This window comes from Lissotriton helveticus, chromosome 1_2, assembly GCF_964261635.1.
Source record: "Lissotriton helveticus chromosome 1_2, aLisHel1.1, whole genome shotgun sequence".
Classification (NCBI taxonomy): Eukaryota; Metazoa; Chordata; class Amphibia; order Caudata; family Salamandridae; genus Lissotriton; species Lissotriton helveticus.
The window spans coordinates 232,252,479-232,271,237 of record NC_136058.1 but is presented as its reverse complement, the minus strand read 5'-3'; the positions used below and the strand labels follow the sequence as shown (position 1 = coordinate 232,271,237).

Genomic DNA, 18,759 nt, shown 5'->3' with positions numbered 1-18,759 from the left:
ACCTATCTGTGGGTTCCTCAAATCCATAAGCAGATTCACTGATCCCATGACAGGTCCAACAAAGACTAGCAGACTGCTAAAGGTTTTGTGAATCTAATGAACAAATCCTTAAAAAAAAAGAAAAAAAGAGAACAAAGTCTGCAGCGGGCTTGATGCTGTGGGGGTTGGGCATCCGCAGTTGGTTTGACCGGGCCAAGCGGCCAAAGCTATCTATGCACAGCAAATGCAAAAAGAGAGTTGCAGCAAGTTGGCCACTGGACAGTCTTAGCACTGCACCCATACAGCCATGTGTTGTGGGGGTTGGCTGCCTGCAGCGGGTTGGCCACAGTGCCTGGGTTAGCACATGGTGTATATGGGTAAATGAGGCCTCTTCAAAATGACTGGGTGTAAGCCATGGCAACTTTTCTTCTCACAGAACTCCCTAGGGCAGCGTTTTAATATTTTCAGCCTGTGTTGTTGTACAGTGCCCACAAATCCATACGACCTGCACATTTGCGGACAACATAAACTTAAGGTGAGGTGCCTAGACTGCTTCCAAGCAACCCCACAGGATATGTTGGCCTAGAGACCATCTAGTTCACAGTGCCACCATAAGCCCCCTAACCTAGACAGGGAGCAAATACTTTCGGGCAACTACTGAACATGACAGGCCTGACCCCTCAGGGATCGTGGTAATAGATCAGCAGCCTTCCGCTCGGTCACTCGTGCACTCTTATTCTCAGAGAAATATACCGAAAATACACAATGGGATGTTTTTAATATATTTATTGAAAAAAGGTTATTCTTGTTTAAAATACATGTCCTGCAATAATCAGTGTACAGGAGCATATAAAAGTGATTACAAACACCAACAGAGTAAATTGCAGATATAGTTTCACCATGGTGCTAAGACAGTGAATATATGCAGGCATATAATACAAGGTAGTAATCAGGCGTATTCCTACTATGCAATGTCTAGAACGTATATGGGTGCAGAGCCAAGAATCCCCCCCATGGGAATATCCAACCACATTACCTGGTGGGAGAGATGTAGTACTCAGTTTTGGTCACGAATTGGACACCCCTCATGGAGATGTCAGGCAGCTGTTCTGCAAAGCCACAGCATGCAGGGACCCTCGGTGTCCGCTGAAGTGCCTCCTCTGCCAACCCCCGGAAATGCTTCTTTAATTAAAAGAAAAATCATCCTATCAATGTACACACAGGTTACCATTGTTGTGGATATGTAGATAGCCCTGTCGACCATGTGGATGAAGATAGAAATTCATTTGTTCATCATGTGTAAAGGCTTTGTACTTGGTGTTCGAGGCTTCGTGATAATGTAGGGTGAAGTCTGATATATATGCAAAGCAGTCTCAGAGAAACTAATCTAACATAGTCCCGCACAAGAATATGTGCAAAAGGTCACAGCAATAATTCTATTGTGCAGAAAAGAGGACAATGTAAGAACATTTGCAGCTAAGTTACATGGGCCTAACACGGGCACATAACAGTGTGAAGTCAAAGAAGTATTGAAAAACCTCCAAGGCAACATGTTAACTGTCCATATCAAGAGGAGAGTGTTCTGGCACAAGAACCTTGATTGTTACTAGATTTAAAAAATCGAATTGGGGATTGGTCATTGGCACAGCTAAGACAAGGAATGCGCTGCCCTCTTCATTCGTTCTGCTCCTGGCCTGTCCACATTCAGAAAGGATGTGCATGGCTATTCAGCAACTAGGCCCCTCCTTCTGTTTTTGGATTATTTGGCGCTAGCGGCAGGACACCTCCTGGTAACAGTGTGCTTTATAACATTAACAATCCATTAGAAAATGTCTGATTATGAAGTTTCAAATAGTAGCCTGCTCATAGCACACAATCAGTGAGGCAGCATTATGAACATATTATTCCAACCAGAGGGGGATTGGAGGATGTCTGGGAATCAGTGAAGTGGAATCTTTTGTGAGAACGCATATGATGAATAAAAAAATTAGCATTTTATTCAATTATATTGATGAAAATATTATATTGATGAAAAGGCTCAAGTAATTGAAGAGGTAGCAATGATGATGACTGGTAGTCAAAGCATCAGTCAATTTTCTTCAAAAAAACGTGGATGCCATTCTTAGACCGGAGGACTATTTGAGGTATTACAATGGGAGGCTTGGATTCATCAGGCAGAATTTCAAACCGGAGCAGCGTCAAGGCAAGAGCTACTTTCATCTCGTTCATGGCAAAGTTCTGTCCAATGCAGTTCCTGGGTAATTAAAAGAAAAAACAATATTATCTTTTTAATCAAGCAAAATATCTACTGTGTTGTTGGCAGACCTTGCTAAAAAGAATTGTGTTATATTGTGATTTGTTGCCAGCTGCCTATCTTATAAACTGTAGTTTTTCAAGGAAATCAGTAATAATAAAAAAAAAATCTTGACAAAGGTGGGCACTTGATCATCACTTCATCATTTTGGTAACAAAAGGATCAGTAGGAAATTTCAATTTACTAATTTCTAGAGAAATGTTACTTTTCAGATGGCACTTTAGATCAGAGAATGTATAAATGTACTCCAATGTATGTAAAATAACATCAACACACAACAAGCATAGACCCAGGGACGGGGAATCACAGCAACTTAAATAGACAAATACAAGGCATTATTACATAGGCACATGTTAATTATTATTATGTGAATGGCAGCCCAACAAGTCTTTTACCACAAACTTAATTTTCTTTGCTCTCTTTTTTTTTTTAAAGCGATTTTTATTGAAATTCTCCATTCATCCTGCAATCAGTATAATAACACCTGTCAGACCATTACGCCCCCCTCCCTCTCTGCCCCCTCACCCCCAGTCAGTGTGCCCTCGATTACCCCTCTTCGTCTAGCTGCGTGAACCCCTCGCGGTGAAGGATCTAACACAAACGACTGGAGAATAACACCATCTTCAATCCTTGAAAACAGAAGGTTCCGTACAGTTACTCATGTGTGCTCTGAGCCCTGGTCTCGACTCCCCAGTACTCCTTAACCTACAGTTTGTGAGCGATCTCCTCTCCTTACATACCTAGTTGTCCCCATCTCCATTGTGCCCCCCAGTGCTCCCTGCCCTTGCCTCTGTCCTTTGATCAGGTCCAGCGTTACCTGCATCCCCCTCATCTACTTCTATCGGTGATTGAAATTCTGCCACTAACGCCCCCCATGCTCTTGCCGCTTCTAGCGCCTTATCATTGGATGTACGCCTGGCTAGTTGCAGACGAAGTGTCCCTTCACTGACCGCCCAGCTCAAGAAACTCGCCCTCCATCTCTGTAGGTTAGGTCCCGCTCTCGCTTTCCAATGCATGGTGAGCTCCCTCTTTGCCATTATCAACCCTAAATCATAAAACTTGCTAGTAATTTTAGTGTTGGGAGTATTTGGAAGCCAAAGCAACAGGCAAGTTCCCATCTCTAACTCCAGCTCACGCCCCGTTATCCGGTTCAAACACATCATTACATCCGCCCAATAAGATCCCAGACCCACACAGGACCAAAACATGTGGCCGAAATCAGCACCTTCTGCGTTGCACCTAGGGCACAATGGTCGAGTTCCCCCAAAATACTGTTGAATCTTAACCGGGGTTAAATAGGCCCTGTGGGGAGTAAAAAATTGATCCAGTTGAAACCTGGCATTGCGTGTGCCCTTCCAGGCCCTCCTCAACAGTAACGGCCATGTTGTCTCAGGAATGGGCCTGCCAAGGTACTCCTCCCATTTGCTCTTTAACCTATCTAGGGGTAAAAGCCTCTCCGTGGACAGCCGCCTATACAGACAAGTAATAGCTTTGAATGTTCCCGCCGCCATCGTAACGTATTGACAGCCCAGCGACGTTGGGGGCTCCGACAGCCCCATCCTCCAATTCTTCTGAATTCCCATCACAAGAGCGGCATGCAATAAATAATCCCCCCTTGGTAAATCATAGACACTCTGCAATTCTTGGAAAGATAATAGGACACTGTCCCTATACAGGTCCCCAATCATGTGAACCCCGCGCTCCTCCCAGCCAGCCAATGCCGACCAATCTCCTCCATGTGGGAGGGCAGTGCACATGCCCAAGGGAATTTCCGTGGCATATGGGTCAGCGAAACCCGCCCGTTTCTGGCTTCGAGTCCAGCACAGGCGGAGGGTGCGCTCCTCAAGCGTGAGCTGATCTATCCTACTTTTCTGCCGAAGCACTATGAATGACAGCACGTGACGGGGAATAACTCTACCTTGTGGTCCGTCCGGGCCTCTAAACCCACGCGCTACGGCTTGCGTAAGCCACTGCAGCTGTGCCGCTAAGTAGTACCACTCGAAATCTGGGACCGCCAATCCCCCTTCGTCCCTCGGCCTCATCAGAGTATTCAACGCAACACGCCGTCTGCCTGATCCCCAGATAAACGCAGTCACCAGCGCCCGTAGCGTCTTAAAAAAAGATACAGGGATCCATACCGGCAAAGTACGAAAGAAGTAGGGCAACCGTGGGAGTGCCACCATCTTTAGGAGCGCTACCCTCCCAGCCACCGAGAGGGGAAGGGTTCGCCAAAACCCCATGCTACCTCTGAGCCCCCTCATCGCGCTGCCCACGTTCCCTTCCAAAAGGTCGGGTCTACTCATATCTCTTGAACCTATTTTGGAATGTTTAGGAGTCTTAGTCCACGATTAAGAGTTCCCTGTAGAACATGAGCTATTTGTTACACCATTTAAATATAGCTATCCAGGGATTGGAATGTGATAGGTGTGACAAAAAGCACCTATTACAAATTTTGCAATGGGGAACTACATGCAAGTTTTGGTGCATTCTGCATACAAATCTGCACATCCCAGTATTTACAAGGACTTTTCACCCAGTAAATATCAACAGACATGACCTTTTGCTGGATAAAATTGAGATGGCAGAAAAACCTGACCAACTCGTAATACAGGTCATAGTGCTACAACCTGTACTTACAACTCAAAGGATCTTCCACGAAACATAAAAATTGTAATGTACCAAATGTAGGTGAATGCAGTAGGTATGCAGACAGTTACTGCTATGATTGGTGCTTCCCACCACTAGATAGTGTGTAAACAATACAGAAAATGTAATGTTCACAGGTGTTCACAAGAATTGCACAGCAAGGTAGTTGAACTCACCTAATGTGATTGCTAAAAAGGTCAAGAGTAGAGAGATAACATAACAAAAGAACAGCGATGAGTTGAATTCCAATAACTAGAAGATAACTTTGGACAAAATCGATTTTATTGAAATTGCTCACTTGAAAAGAGTGTGCTGGTTACAGTTAAGAACACACCACATGTGAATTGCTAAATAAGGCATCAAGATTGTTACATTTGTGAAGTATCCCAAAGTAACCTTCCCCTAGTTAATTGAAAAATATATAATAACCCCTAATGTAGCTCCTCACGAGATTTCTTTGAACCGGGCATTCATGTTACTTGATAAGATGGTCAAGTTGCGCCATAGTCAATTTCTTGAGTTTTAATGAGTTCCCTTCAAATACCTTTTGGTATCACAGTGTTGATCCACTCTAAAGACGCTTCTTCCATTTGGCAGAGTCCGTACGATTCTAATACCTTCACAGATTATTCGGTACGCACAATCCCCAGGCGTCAGACTGGATCCGTAAATTTTTGTGTACCAGTACCCATGCGCGTCGGTAGGCATCGTCCGCGGCTCCGCGTCCGTCGTCGTGGGCGCCGTGATGACATCGTCGGAGTACTTAGACGCCGCCTCCGATAAAAACCAACACTGATGCCATGAAACTAGGGCCCTGAAAGGGGATGACCTTAACGTTGTTAGGTGACCTTAACTTTCATTTTGACTCTGCCTCCAACCGCATTGCCACGGAGTTAGTGGAGGACCTGGCGGCATTGAACTGGAACAACTGGTCGACTCATCCACCCATATTAAGGGCCATCTATTGGACCCAGTTTTTAGTAATTGCACTGAACTGAAGGTGGGGCATTCCATTTGCCTCACTTGGACTGATCATTCACTTATTCCCCTTACATGGTCCACATGGAAGGCCCCTCCCCTCACTCCTACTGTGAGGAACTCCAGGAATTGGTCCAGACTTCCAGTTGAACAATGGTCCAATTGCCTTATGACCTCCATACCCCCTCCTAACGGGGATCCTCTTGAAGCCAATGAGGAATATGAGGGGTGGATTTCACGCTCCCTCGAGACCACACTCCCCATCGGCAGAACTACTATGAAGCGATCTCGGAAAAACTGCCCCCTAGTATTCTGGGGAACTTAGGGAAAGAAAACTGGAAAGAAGCTGGCACCTAGAATATGCTCCCGCTGATAAAACCCTATATAGAGAGTCGATCAGAGCCTATAAAGAAGCGATAAAAAATGCTCTATCATCCTACTTCTCAAAGCAAATTATTTTGGCAAAATCAAAACCCAAAGAAATCTTCCAGATTGTAAAAAAGCTCACTAAACTCTCCCTCCCCTCCACACCCAGCTGCAAAACGACGGTCTACTGTAACGATCTGGCAGACTTCTTTTATCAAAAAGTGTATCAAATTTACATTTCATTACCTATCAAGGGCTTAACCCCTTGCATTCAGTTATGGCCAAGGCAGTCTGACGTTCCCCCTCAGACCCTTGCAAAGCTGGATCACTTCCCGTTATTAGAACGGGAGGTTTTGGAATCATTGATACCGCAAGTAAAATCAGGCTCGCCATACGACCCAGCTCCACCAAACGTACTGGCCTCAGTAAGCCATATGGTTCTCCCTACCATCATGAACCTCCTTAATGCTTCCATCTCCTCGGGTGGGGTTCCGCGTCCTTGGAAGCAAGCGATGGTGCGTGCACTTTTGAAGAAACCAAACTTAGATCCAGGTAACTTTAATAACTATCGCCCCATTTCCCTGCTCCCCTGGGTGAGCAAACTTCTTGAGAAACATATCAACACGCACCTCACGGATTTTCTTGAAAGCAGTCAGTTGCTCGATGCCACCCAGACGGGTTTCCGCCCAAGACACGGCACGGAGACTGCCTTATTGGCAGTTACCGAGGAAGCCAGAAGGATTTTGGATCGAGGGGGATCAGTGGCAGTGGTCCTCCTCGATTTGAGCACAGCATTTGATACGGTCAATCATTACACGCTGCTGTGCCGCCTTGCTGAGCTGGAAATATCAGGGAGAGCTACAGGCTGGCTCAAATCATTCTTGAGCAATAGGACCTTCCAGGTCTTTGAGGGTGACACCGACTCCTCCAGTAAACCTCTGAACTGTGGGGTACCGCAGGGCTCATCTTTGAGCCCTGCGCTATTCAACGTTTACATGAGACCATGGGCTGATGTCGTAGCCCCTTTGGTATTAAGATAATTTCATATGCGGACGACACGCAGCAAGTGGTCTCCCTTGCTCAGGAGGACGGTCAATCCAAACAGTCAGGGTTAATTAAATGTCTGGAGGAGGTCAAAAGCTGGATGTCAACATCTTGCCTCCAGCTTAACGGAGACAAAACCGAGCTGATGCTCCTTGGTCCCCCTGCTGCAACTAACATTGACTCTCTATGGCCTTTAAGTCTGGGCATTCCCCCTACACCCAAGGACAACATCAAAAGTCTGGTCTGGGGGTGTGGCTGGACAAAGCCCTCACCTTTAATACCCAGGTCACCAAGCTTACTGCAACCTGTTTCGGACTTCTTAGGATGCTGAAGAAAATCCTCCCTCTTCTACCTATGGAAGCTAAGCAGATAGCGATGCAAGCCCTGATCCAGTCTCGACTCGATTTCAGTAACTCGCTGTACTTGGGTGCTCCTGGCTACACTTTGCAGAAACTACAGATTATACAGAACTGCTCGGCGCGCACTTTGCTTCAGCTACCGCGCAGAATGTCAGCAAAGCCCGGGCTGAGGAGCCTACACTGGCTCCCGGTGCGGGAAAGAATATCCTTCAAGGCAATGTGTATAGCTCATCAATCTTTCAGGAAAAAGGGCCCGGAGATTGGTCGTGAGCTAATTATTCCGTATCTTCCCAGCAAATACCTCCGTCTAGTCGTGCCTTTTTGGTGGTTGTCCCCAGAATCAAGAGGTCCAGAGCCGGCGGCAGGATGTTCTCCTATAATGCCGCCAAGTTGTGGAACACGCTACCCCTTCAGCTTAGGGCCAACGCCAATCTGCTCTCTTTCCGTAAGGAATTAAAGACTTTCCTCTTCAAAGCCTACAACTAGTCCCTCTATCCGTCTTCTTTTGATGAGTGGCACCTCGGTCTTGCAGCGCTTGGACGCCTCAGGGCAGCAATCGCGCTATACAAGTCCCCTTTTCATTTCATTAACCCTAGATACCGGTTCGCAGAACGGGGAGGATGGGTGGGGCGGTAAGGAATCTAATACTAACTACTGTTTCTTACAGATATATCGTTACCGAAGGTAAGTAACTTGTGCATCTGAAAGAAACAGGTTAGTATTCGATTCCTTACCTTAGAATAGATACCCCAGCAATACCAACCCCGGTGGTGGGTCTGCGAACCAATGATCACACTAGAAAGTCCAGGAGGACGGAACGGCCAAAGAAGCCATCCCTCCGGACTTGGCTGTCCAGGCAGTAGTGTCTTGCAAACGTGTGCAGCGAGGCCCACGTAGCTGCCTGACAAATGTCCTGCAAGGGGACTCCTCAGCCCAGGGCAGTAGTAGCCGCCGTGGCCCGAGTGGAATGGGCCCTCAGCCCAACAGGAGGCTCCTTTTTAGCCAAAGAGTAGCATGCCTTGATGCACAACACGACCCACCGAGAGATGGTCCGTTTGTGCACCGCCCGCCCCTTCTTAGCGCCCACATAACCAACAAAGAGTTGGTCATCCACCCGGAACTGGCCTGTGCGGTCTAGATAGAATGACAGCGCACGTTTTGGGTCCAGACGATGGAGCCGCTCTTCCTCTTTAGAGGGATGCGGAGGCGGAAAGAAGGTGGGCAAGGTGATGGACTGCCCGATGTGGAAGGCTGTGACTACCTTAGGCAGGAAAGAGGGTCTTGTCCGCAACACAACCTTGTCCGGATGGACAGAAAGGAAAGGAGGTTTAGAGGAGAGGGCCTGGAGCTCACTCACTCTCCTGGCAGAGGTGATGGCAACCAGGAAAGCAGTCTTCAGACTAAGAAGGCAAAGAGGACAGTTATGAAGTGGCTCAAAGGGAGCGCACATCAGGTAAGTCAAAACCAGATTCAAGTCCGACTGGGGCATCACGAAAGGAACAGGGGGAAACATATGAGTGATGCGCTTCAAAAATCTGTTCACAATTGGGGACTTGAACAAAGAAGGCTGATCAGGTAGCCTCAAGAAGGCGGAAAGGGCAGAAAGGTAGCTCTTGATAGTGCCCAGAGCAGAGCCTTGCTGGGCAAGAGAAAGAAGGAAGAGGAGAACCTCTGAAAGAGGGGCAGAAAGGGGATCCACAGCCTTTGCTGTGCACCATGCCACAAATTTGTTCCACCTGCAGGCGTATACCGATTTTGTGGAGGGACGCCTGCCTGCCAGAATCACGTCACAGACTTCAGGAGGCAAGTCAAATGGCCTCAACTGTCGCCGCTCAAAATCCAAGCATGGAGGGGGAGACTGGACAGGTTCGGGTGGAGGACCGTCCCCTGCTGCTGTGACAGAAGGTCCTCCTGAAGAGGCAGACGAATCGGGGGATCGACTGACATGCTGAGTAGCTCGGGATACCAGTATCTTCGTGCCCAGTCCAGATGCCACAAGGATGACTTGGGCCCGGTCGCGCTTGATCTTCTTCAGCACTCTGGGCAGAAGTGGTATAGGTGGAAAGGCGTACAACAGACCGCAACTCCACTCGCGACGAAAAGCATCTCCGAGCGAGTGCCGCCTTGGAAATTCCAACGCGCAGAACTGATGACATTGCGCGTTCTCTTCTGTGGCGAATAGATCTAACCAAGGCTCTCCCCACTGCTGAAAGAGGCCTTGCGCCACGTCCGAGTTCAGACGCCATTCGTGATCCATCATGCACCGACGGCTGAGTTTGTCCGCCCTGGCGTTCAGAGAACCTGCCAGGTGTTGAACCACCAGGGTCACGCCCTGGTGTTCCAGCCACTGCCAGAGGCGCAGAACCTCCTGGCATAGGGTCCACGACCCCACCCCGCCCTGTTTGTTGCAGTACCACATGGCGGTGGTGTTGTACGTGAACACCTGCACTTCACTCCCCCGGACAGAGGGGAGGAATGCCTTCCGTGCAAGCCGGATCGCCCGCAGCTTCAGAAGGTTGATGTGGAGCCGGGACTCCGACGGAGACGAGAGGCCTCTGATCTCCGCCTCTCCCACGTGGCCCCCCCAGCCCTGGAGGGACGCGTCCGTCACAACTACATGCTCCGGTTGGGGTAGGGAGAGGGATCTGCCGCTGACCCAATCGCGGTCCCTGAGCCACCACTGCACCTGTCTCGCAGTGCCCTCCGAGATCAGGACGTGGTGGGACAGGTTGCCCTTATGCTGGGCCCACTGAAACTTCAGGTCCCACTGTAGAGCCCGCATCCGCCACCGGGCGTGATGCACCAGAAGGATGCAGGAGGCCATCAGCCCCAGAAGCCGCAGCGTCAACCTGACCGAGAATCGGGATAAAGTCTGAAAGATTGGAACCAGAGCCTGAATATCCCAAAACCGCTGCTCGGGAGGATAAACCCGAAACTGTGCCGAGTCCAGAACCGCTCCGATGAAGAGGAGCTTCTGAGAGGGGCACAGGTATGACTTCAGCACATTGATGGAGAACCCTAGCAGGTGCAGGAGGCCGGCCGTAGTCTGGAGGTGGTTGAAGACTGTCTGGGGCGAGCCCGCCTTCAACAACCAGTCGTCGAGGTAGGGGAAGACTGAAACCCCTAACCTGCGCAGATGAGCTGCGACCATTGCCATCACTTTCGTGAACACCGGTGGGGCGCTGGTAAGGCCGAAGAGGAGCATGGTAAACTGAAAGTGCTCGTGGCCTACCATGAACCGCAGGTAGCGCTGGTGGGCCAGCAAGACAGGGATATGAAAATAAGCGTCCTGCAAGTCCAACGCTACCATCCAGTCTCATTGGTCCAGGGCAGCTAAGACCTGAGCCAGTGTCAGCATCTTGAACTTCTCCTTCCGGATGAAAGCCGTTGAGGTTCCTTAGATCCAAGATAGGGTGTAGGCCCCTTTTGCCCTTCTTGGGTACCAGAAAGTAGTGGGAGTAACAACCACACTCTACTTCTGGCCCAGGAATGCGCTAAATGGCCCCCTTGGCCAAGAGGGCCGTAACTTCCTCTTGCAGAAGTTGCAAGTGATCCCCCGACACGCGGTGGTACTCTAGTGGCATGGCTGGAGGGGTCGCCTCGAAGGGGAGGGAGTAGCCCCATCGGACGATTTGCAGCACACACCTGTCCGATGTCACAGTGCGCCAGTGGAGGTCGTGGTGGCAAACCCTGCCCCTCACCGGCGTCACATGGGCCTGAAAACTCGGACTAGGAAGGTTTTGAGGCAGATGCTGCAGGGGCTGGTGTGGACTGGCCTCGCCATTGTCCCCGTCCGCCACCACGGCGGTTTCCACGTCCGCCACCACGCTGAATGGTAGTTTGCGGCACGTGGCTGGCAGTACGTGTGGGGGCGCCCCTTCCTTGGCCACGAAGGGGGCGAAGAGCAGCCGTTTGCTGGCACGGGCCGAGAGGCCCAAGGACTTGGCCGTAGCCCTGGAGTCCTTAAATTGCTCGAGCGCAAGGTCTGCTTTGTCGCCGAAGAGGCGACGGCCATCGAACGGCATGTCCATAAGTGTGTTTTGGACATCAGCCGAGAAATTGGCAGACCTCAGCCAGGTGAGGCGACGAATCGCCACCGTCGTTGCCATCGCTCTGATAGTGAGTCAGTAGTGTCCAGCCCAAACCAGATGGAATAATGCGCCGCATCTCGACCCGCCACAACTGCTTGGCCGAGTTTAACCCAGACCTCAACCGGGCATTCTGGCAGCACGTCCGCGACCGTATCCCACAGAGAGTGGGTGTAGCGGCCCAAGAGGCATGCGGGGTTGACTGACCGCAATCCTAAACTCAGGGAGGAGAATACTTTCTTTCCGTATTGCTCGTACCTAGGCTGTGGGGTTTTAGGTTTAAACCTATAATAACTGATAAAACCCCACTGAAAGAAAAATAGCCCTCACCGGTGAAAACAGATAAACACTGAAAAAACACCTGGACAACCACAAACTAAATGCCATTCAAAGAAAGGAAAAAGAGAGTGAAAGTAATTTCTTTCTTCCTGAAGGGGTCAATACAATGTAATTTTGTTATACAAGTAGCAGTAAGAAAGACTGGCTAACATTATTCTGCTTGAGTTTTGTTCTTTAGGGATGCCACTTCTTCCTTTCACTTTTACAGTTTTGTGGCCTTTGGGCTAAAGATGCAGGGTTTAGTTTCATGTTTTAGGTCTAGTTTAATTCTTTTATAAACTATAGAGAATCAGGAAATATCAAACTCATATTTGATATTTTGGCTGCATTTGGTTCTTTCACCGATAGGTAAAATGGCTATTTTCATAAAAATCTTTCTTAATATGTGTCATCACATTTAACCACAGAGAATGGGTAAAAACCCTTAATACATCAGACCATAGTTTGTCACCCCGAGTGGGATGGGTATGCTCAGATGTGAGTCCCATGCTCTCCACACCACTGGAGTCAAGCTGATAGCCAGAAACTGGTCCTAGGGTACTTGATTCCGGTCCGGGAAAGACATGGCTTGGCAGTTCGGACTGGACTGTTCCTATGAGGCACAGGGTCAAGGCTGATTTGCATATGGCCATGTCTGAACTGGGGTGGTGTGGATTGCAAAAAACGATGGATTTAGGCCCAGATCTCTGTACTGGGGTGAATGTATGACATTGTTCTGCATTCTGTCCATCAACTGTTGGTTTTGCATTTGTCACCCCGAGTGGGATGGGTATGCTCAGACGTGAATCCCATGCTCTCCACACCACTGGAGTCAAGCTATCCTGGCTGAAGACGGCTGATAGCCAGAAACCGGTCCTAGGATGCTTGATTCCGGTCCTACCTCTTGTATTCCCGGTCGGGGGGAGGCGACGGGAATGCGGTCTGGGAATTAGAGGCCTGGATGATCAGGCTCTCGGGGTGGGGTGGGTAGACAAGGGTCGCCCGGAGCCTGGCGGTGGCGCCTGGCCACGTTCCTATCCACAGGCAGACCTGTAGCGGGCTTGGACCAAGTGCCCAGAAGAACGTCTGATAAGGCCTCATTAAACAGCAGCAGAGGCACGGCCGAGCTTGCCTGCGGTTTAAGGACCTTAGTGAGGAGGTTAGTCCTCACGGCCACGACGGGGAGCTCAAGGCCCAAGGCCATGGCCGCCCTCATCAGCACCACGCTATAGGCAGCCCCCTCCTCCGTAGCCACACTAGGAGAGGAGACAAAACCAGTGTCGGGCGAAGTGTCCAGACCACTGGCATCCCCAAGCTCTCCTGTCCAGTCCGCAGAAGACTGACACTCACGTGCCAGAGGGTTCTCAGACCCCTCCCAATCCCCCTCGTCACCCATTGCCTTGTACTCAGGCTCAACAGATGGGTCTGGGTCGTATAAGTAAAAATCTCCCATCGGGGTAGAGAGCAGCGCCGAGCGGCGCCGCTCTGACGCCAGACTCGAATCGAGGGCAGGACCAGGGACGGCATGATCCTGGGACGGCGCCGGGGGCGACACCCTGGGGGTCGGCGCCGGCGAGGTCGTGAGGTCGACCGACAGCAACCCGGATCCGGAGCCGGATCCAGTGGGGCCCTGCGGCATCGGGACCGAAGTCGCCGACGGCGCCGGGGCCGTAGCACCCGGCCCTCGTGGGGACCCATTTGGGACCGCTTGGCCCGAAGGTGCCGCGGAACCCAACGGGGGAGCGAGCGACCTCATGGCCATGAGGAAGTCATCAATCTCCCCCGGCGTCGCGTTCTGCCCAGGGACCGGCGGGTATGGAGCAGGCCGCGACACCTGCGGCTCCGGCGGAGCCGCATGCGCGGTGTCGCCCGAACCCCCGGCCGCATCGCGCGACCATCGGGGGAAGTCAGAAGAGCGATGGTGCCTCTTCGACTTCTTGTGCCTCTTACCTGAGGACTTCGAGTCTGAAGACCGATGACGACACCCGGAACTGTGGTGACTCCGGCCCCGCGACCGGTCCCTCGACCTCCTTTCGGACTGGGACCTCGAGCGGCATGGGGCGGACTGCCGAAGCTCGAGTCGATTACGGGACCGCTCCTGTCTAGCTTTAGACGTCAGGGTCCCGCAGTCGGAGCAGGACTTGTCGTCGTGGTCCAGGCCTAGACAGTGCAGGCACCGGCGATGGGGGTCGGTATCCGACATCAGTCGGTTGCAGTCGGCGCAGGGCTTGAACCCGGGCATCCCTACCGGCACCGTCGGAGTCGAGAGACTTCGAAAGTAGATCAAAAAGGATCGTAAAAAGTTAGTCAAAAATTGACTAGGGTACAACTTTTTCCAGATCTGCGCTTGCTGGCGCGGAAAAAAGAAGAACTGACGTCAGCACGCAGAGGCGGCGTCTAAGTACTCCGACAACGTCATCACGACGCCGACGACGGATGCGGAGCCGCGGACGACGCCTACTGACGCGCATGGGTACTGCTACGCAAAAATTCCTGGATCCAGTCTGACGCCTGGGGATATTCTAATGTAAGGAATCTAATACTAACCTGTTTCTTTCAGATTTGAGTATTAATGTAGACACAGTGATGGCTTCCCTTTTTACTTTCCCATTCCAAATTCATGAGAATAAAGGAAAAGGTTTAGACAATGTTAAAGTTGGACACATCTTCCATTTGATATTTGGCCAGGACTATAGTTTTGAAAAATCCTCAGCATTGCAGGCCTCTTTACCATCTGAAAGCGCTCTACTTCCATAGGGAGACTCAAAAGAGAAGTTGGTGTGGTGGCGGTCATCATGGAGGCAGACTCCAGGAAATTGGGCTGGAGGGTGCGATGCGAGGACTTATTCCTAGAAGAGGGTTCATATCATAAATTACTCCGAGCAATTCGCTAGTTCTTTTGCAGTTAGAATTTTGGTGTAAATCAGAACTAACACGGTCTTTGAGCTCAGATGGGCCAGGCATATAAACGCTCCACAGAGCTGGAGAATCTCAGAGACTGTGAGCATTTCTTCCCAGACAAGAGTCATTTATTTCAGGAGTATCTTCTGGGTTTGTTCGCACTCGGGGACAAACCCAGACTTGGGGCTAGACGCCATTTTGGGAGGACTTTCTGGGTTGCGGCCTAGTTGTTGGGAGACTCACGCCCTCTCAGATATTTAAATCGCGCTTGTGACTGCGCGCGCATACTAGATCTGCTCCACTTTTCTGAGACGCAGCCAGGAAAGCTAGGCTTTATACCTAATTTTAAACTGTGTGTGTTTTTAAAATTTTGCTTTTTGCACTACTCGCGGTGTTCGTTTTGTCCGCATCACTACCCCGATTCCCTCGCAGCTGAGTAGGTGCTGTTGTGGAATTGACTCGGGGCTAGACGCCATTTTGGGAGGACTTTCTGGGTTGCGGCCTAGTTTTTTTTTTTTTTTTTTTTTTTTTTTTTGTAAAACCTTTATTTATCGTAAGCACAGTACACAGCGTCTGCCTACAACCACTGCGGGCCGGCCGCTATGACAAACAATAACAGTTCAGGCCATCTTGCGCTGCGGAAATCCAAGAATAAGACCGATACGATGTAGCAATACAAGATAGCAGGAAAAGGAGGACGTAGGTTTCATTTTATAATTTTGCGGAAGTATCACAGAGTCAGGCCAGATAGCCAACAGGGCGAATCATACAGCAGGATAACCAATATTGAAACGTCAATAATCAGGATACTGGCGGGAATTATCGCACGCAGGATACCCAAGCGCGGAGTTGCAGTACATAACATTCAGTGCCCACCCAAGAGATATAACATTGTAGGAGTTACAGTGCAGCCTGTCCACGTATAATAGGATACGAGATGGGTCATTCTATAGCAAAAATGGAAAGAGCCAGCGATAAACAATAATATAAATCCCCACGCGAAGCTAGTCATGTAACAAGCGAATCGCCCTTAAATAAAAGGAGAAATGGACAATAAAAACCAGGATATATAAGCTTGCAATGGCTAAGCACGAGAGGCGATATCACATCCAAAGAATCAATAAACAATGCATTTAGACATGAGTACAAATTATAAGACCCTACCCCAAAAGGCCGAACCTGACCCACAAAATGACACTGTTCATCAAACTAAGCACTGGACAGAACAACAGCATGGAATTGAGCGCTTCGTTAAGAGAACATTAGGAAGACACAGCCTCAGAAAACAATCCCACCTAGTCACAGGGACCCGCTCACAATTCGAACAACGTTGACCGTATCATAGAACATACGAGGACACAAACAAAGAACCAGCCAAGGAACCCAAACCCCGGACTACAACCACAAATAACATTAAAAAAAAAAGAATTATAAAAGGACGAAGAAAAGAAGAGAAAAGTGGGCCATAGAGACAAAGAAGAAAGAAACACACATCCCATCCCCACCCCCCACCCTGCATGCAGCGGAAGGCCACGGCCCACCCCCCCCATAGGCATGCCTGTCGCCCCAGAAAACCCGAAAAAGGGAAAAGAGAGGAGGAGGGCCCCGGCCCCAGACACGCCCCTCCCCCCACCCATCCTGAAAGAACACGCAAGCCCACCACGAAGGAGGGCAAACAGCAGCGTAGAATCATCCCAAGCACTCCAAGACATCATCAAAAGCCATGTCCCAGTCCGGTACCAATAACATCCAGCAAATACACCAATAGTTCAGGTTCAGCCTTGTCCGGTCCGAGCGAAGGTAGTAAGGCGCCGCACTGCGAGGGAGGGTAGGGTCAATGAGTCCACAGTCTCTCGTGGAACTAATGCAGCAGTAGGCAAAAATAAGAGGATCATTGCGATAGTGCGACGCCATGACACACCAGCAGGCGAGAACACGAAGGAAAGCAAATCGGGAGCGGTAGTAGGCAGCTGGAGGGTGAGAAATGCAGCAGAAACACAGGCGCGGCCATAGGATCCGACAAGTCCACTGTCCGGTCCCACACATTTCAAGGGGTTCCCAGCTTCGGCAGACCGGGGGGGGGCGGGCTCCGGATCAATACTTCGGTCGTCAACCATCGCACTACTCGTCGCCCCCCGCGGGCCATCAACGGGCATCCAGCGGCGGCTCAAAAGGGAGTGTAGGTCCGTGAGAGCCAGCAGGACGGTCTGCAGAGTAGGTGCCATCGCCACTCCACGGGTCACTGTAGTGCACATCTCGACCATGGACCCTCAGGGCAAAAGGAGAAAGCAAGCACCACCGGTAATCAATAAGCCATCCGCCACCCAGAACAAAGGAGCGGGGCACAGCAGGCACACTCAAGACCACGATCCCCCACCACAGTACAAGGAGCTGACATGGCCGTCCGATTTCTCCCATAGAACAGGATTGCAAGGAGATCCATCGGTCACCAGCAGCTCCCGAGATAGGGTGAAGCCTGGCCGCATTTCGGTGGGTGTAGCCGAGGGCACGGTCGATAGTAGGGACCGGCGGAAACCTTTGTCGAGGGGTGCCAGCGCCAATCCCCGACCAGCCGCTACTGGCCGCGCCTAATCACAGGTCCCGGTCTGGGCAACCGGGCGAAGCCAGCCGGGCAGAGCCGATGTTGTTCAATCGCGCTCCGGATGCGGCAGCACTCGAGGACCCAGCCTACACAACGCAAGGGCCAGGAAGTTCGAGACGGTGTATCTCGGCCGTCAGAGGCGGATTCCGCGTCGGGACAACACAGTCGGGCTCCACGGACAGTCACACACACTTGGAGGCAATCGGGATGCAGGATCGATGGCAGGATGGCATGGGAGGCGAGGGCGCTCGGCGGAGCCGGGCGACTATGCGGCCATTTTGGCCGCCGTCTAGGCTCCTCCCTGCGGCCTAGTTTTTGGGAGACTCACGCCCTCTTCCAGCTCTCATAAACGGCCACCAGCATCCGACCGCGTAGAGGGCGGGCGCGCCAAAGGCAAGCCCGTCTGCGCCCGTCCACGCCAGGACATCGTCTCTCGCCAAAACCCCTGACCATCGTTTGAGGGAACCTCTTTGCTATGATAGAGAGACCCTTGTAGCATTGAATCCAGGTGTCGGGAACTGTGGTGAGCCACCATCGCATATGGGGGAATCACAATTGAAATGCGGTATATGCAATTTTCCTACATCTGCACCCTGCCTTGTGCGAGGAGTAGTGGGAAGAGCTCATCAAGTTCAGCTTAAGATCTTCCAATTGAACGTGAGGTCACTCGTTAAGCACCACATGGAAATTCACACTTTTATTTCTGAGGAGTCCCCGGACATTCTTTTTGAATGTGAAACATGGCTTAAGGATGATATGACATTGGTACTTAATCTGACCCTTCCTGCAGGATACTCGATTAGTACTATAAACAGGGACTCTAGGCAAGGGGGCATCGCGATAATCTATAAATCACAGTATCCCTGTTCTTTTACTAAGGAAAATATTAGGGATTGCGAATGCGCCCGTTTTTTTGGATAGCTATAAGTGCACACTTTACCTTTTCTGGCCTATATATCTATCGCCCTCCAGGGCCTGCGACCAAGTTCATTGAGGCATTTCTAGAGACGATTAGTGCACTGGTTGTAGGATCTGCCAATTTTACAATCTCCGGAGATCTTAATCTCCATCTGGATCAGACCCAGGATAGTGCCATCCGCAACCTATCTGCTGATCTGGTCGCCCTACAGCTGGAGCTATTAATATCTGATGCTACGCACATAG

General features: G+C 50.5%; 1 protein-coding gene across 1 annotated transcript in view; it reads right to left on the bottom strand.

Moving 5' to 3' along the window:
* Positions 1–750: 750 nt before the first annotated feature.
* The window catches only part of LOC144800004 (cytochrome P450 4B1-like), a 334,268-nt gene continuing 316,259 nt past the window's right edge, over positions 751–18,759 (bottom strand). Inside the window, exon 12 of the mRNA XM_078671647.1 lies at positions 751–2,233. Coding sequence (XP_078527773.1) covers positions 2,065–2,233 — 169 coding nt within the window. The 3' untranslated portion in view covers positions 751–2,064. The remainder of the gene's footprint in view (positions 2,234–18,759) is intronic.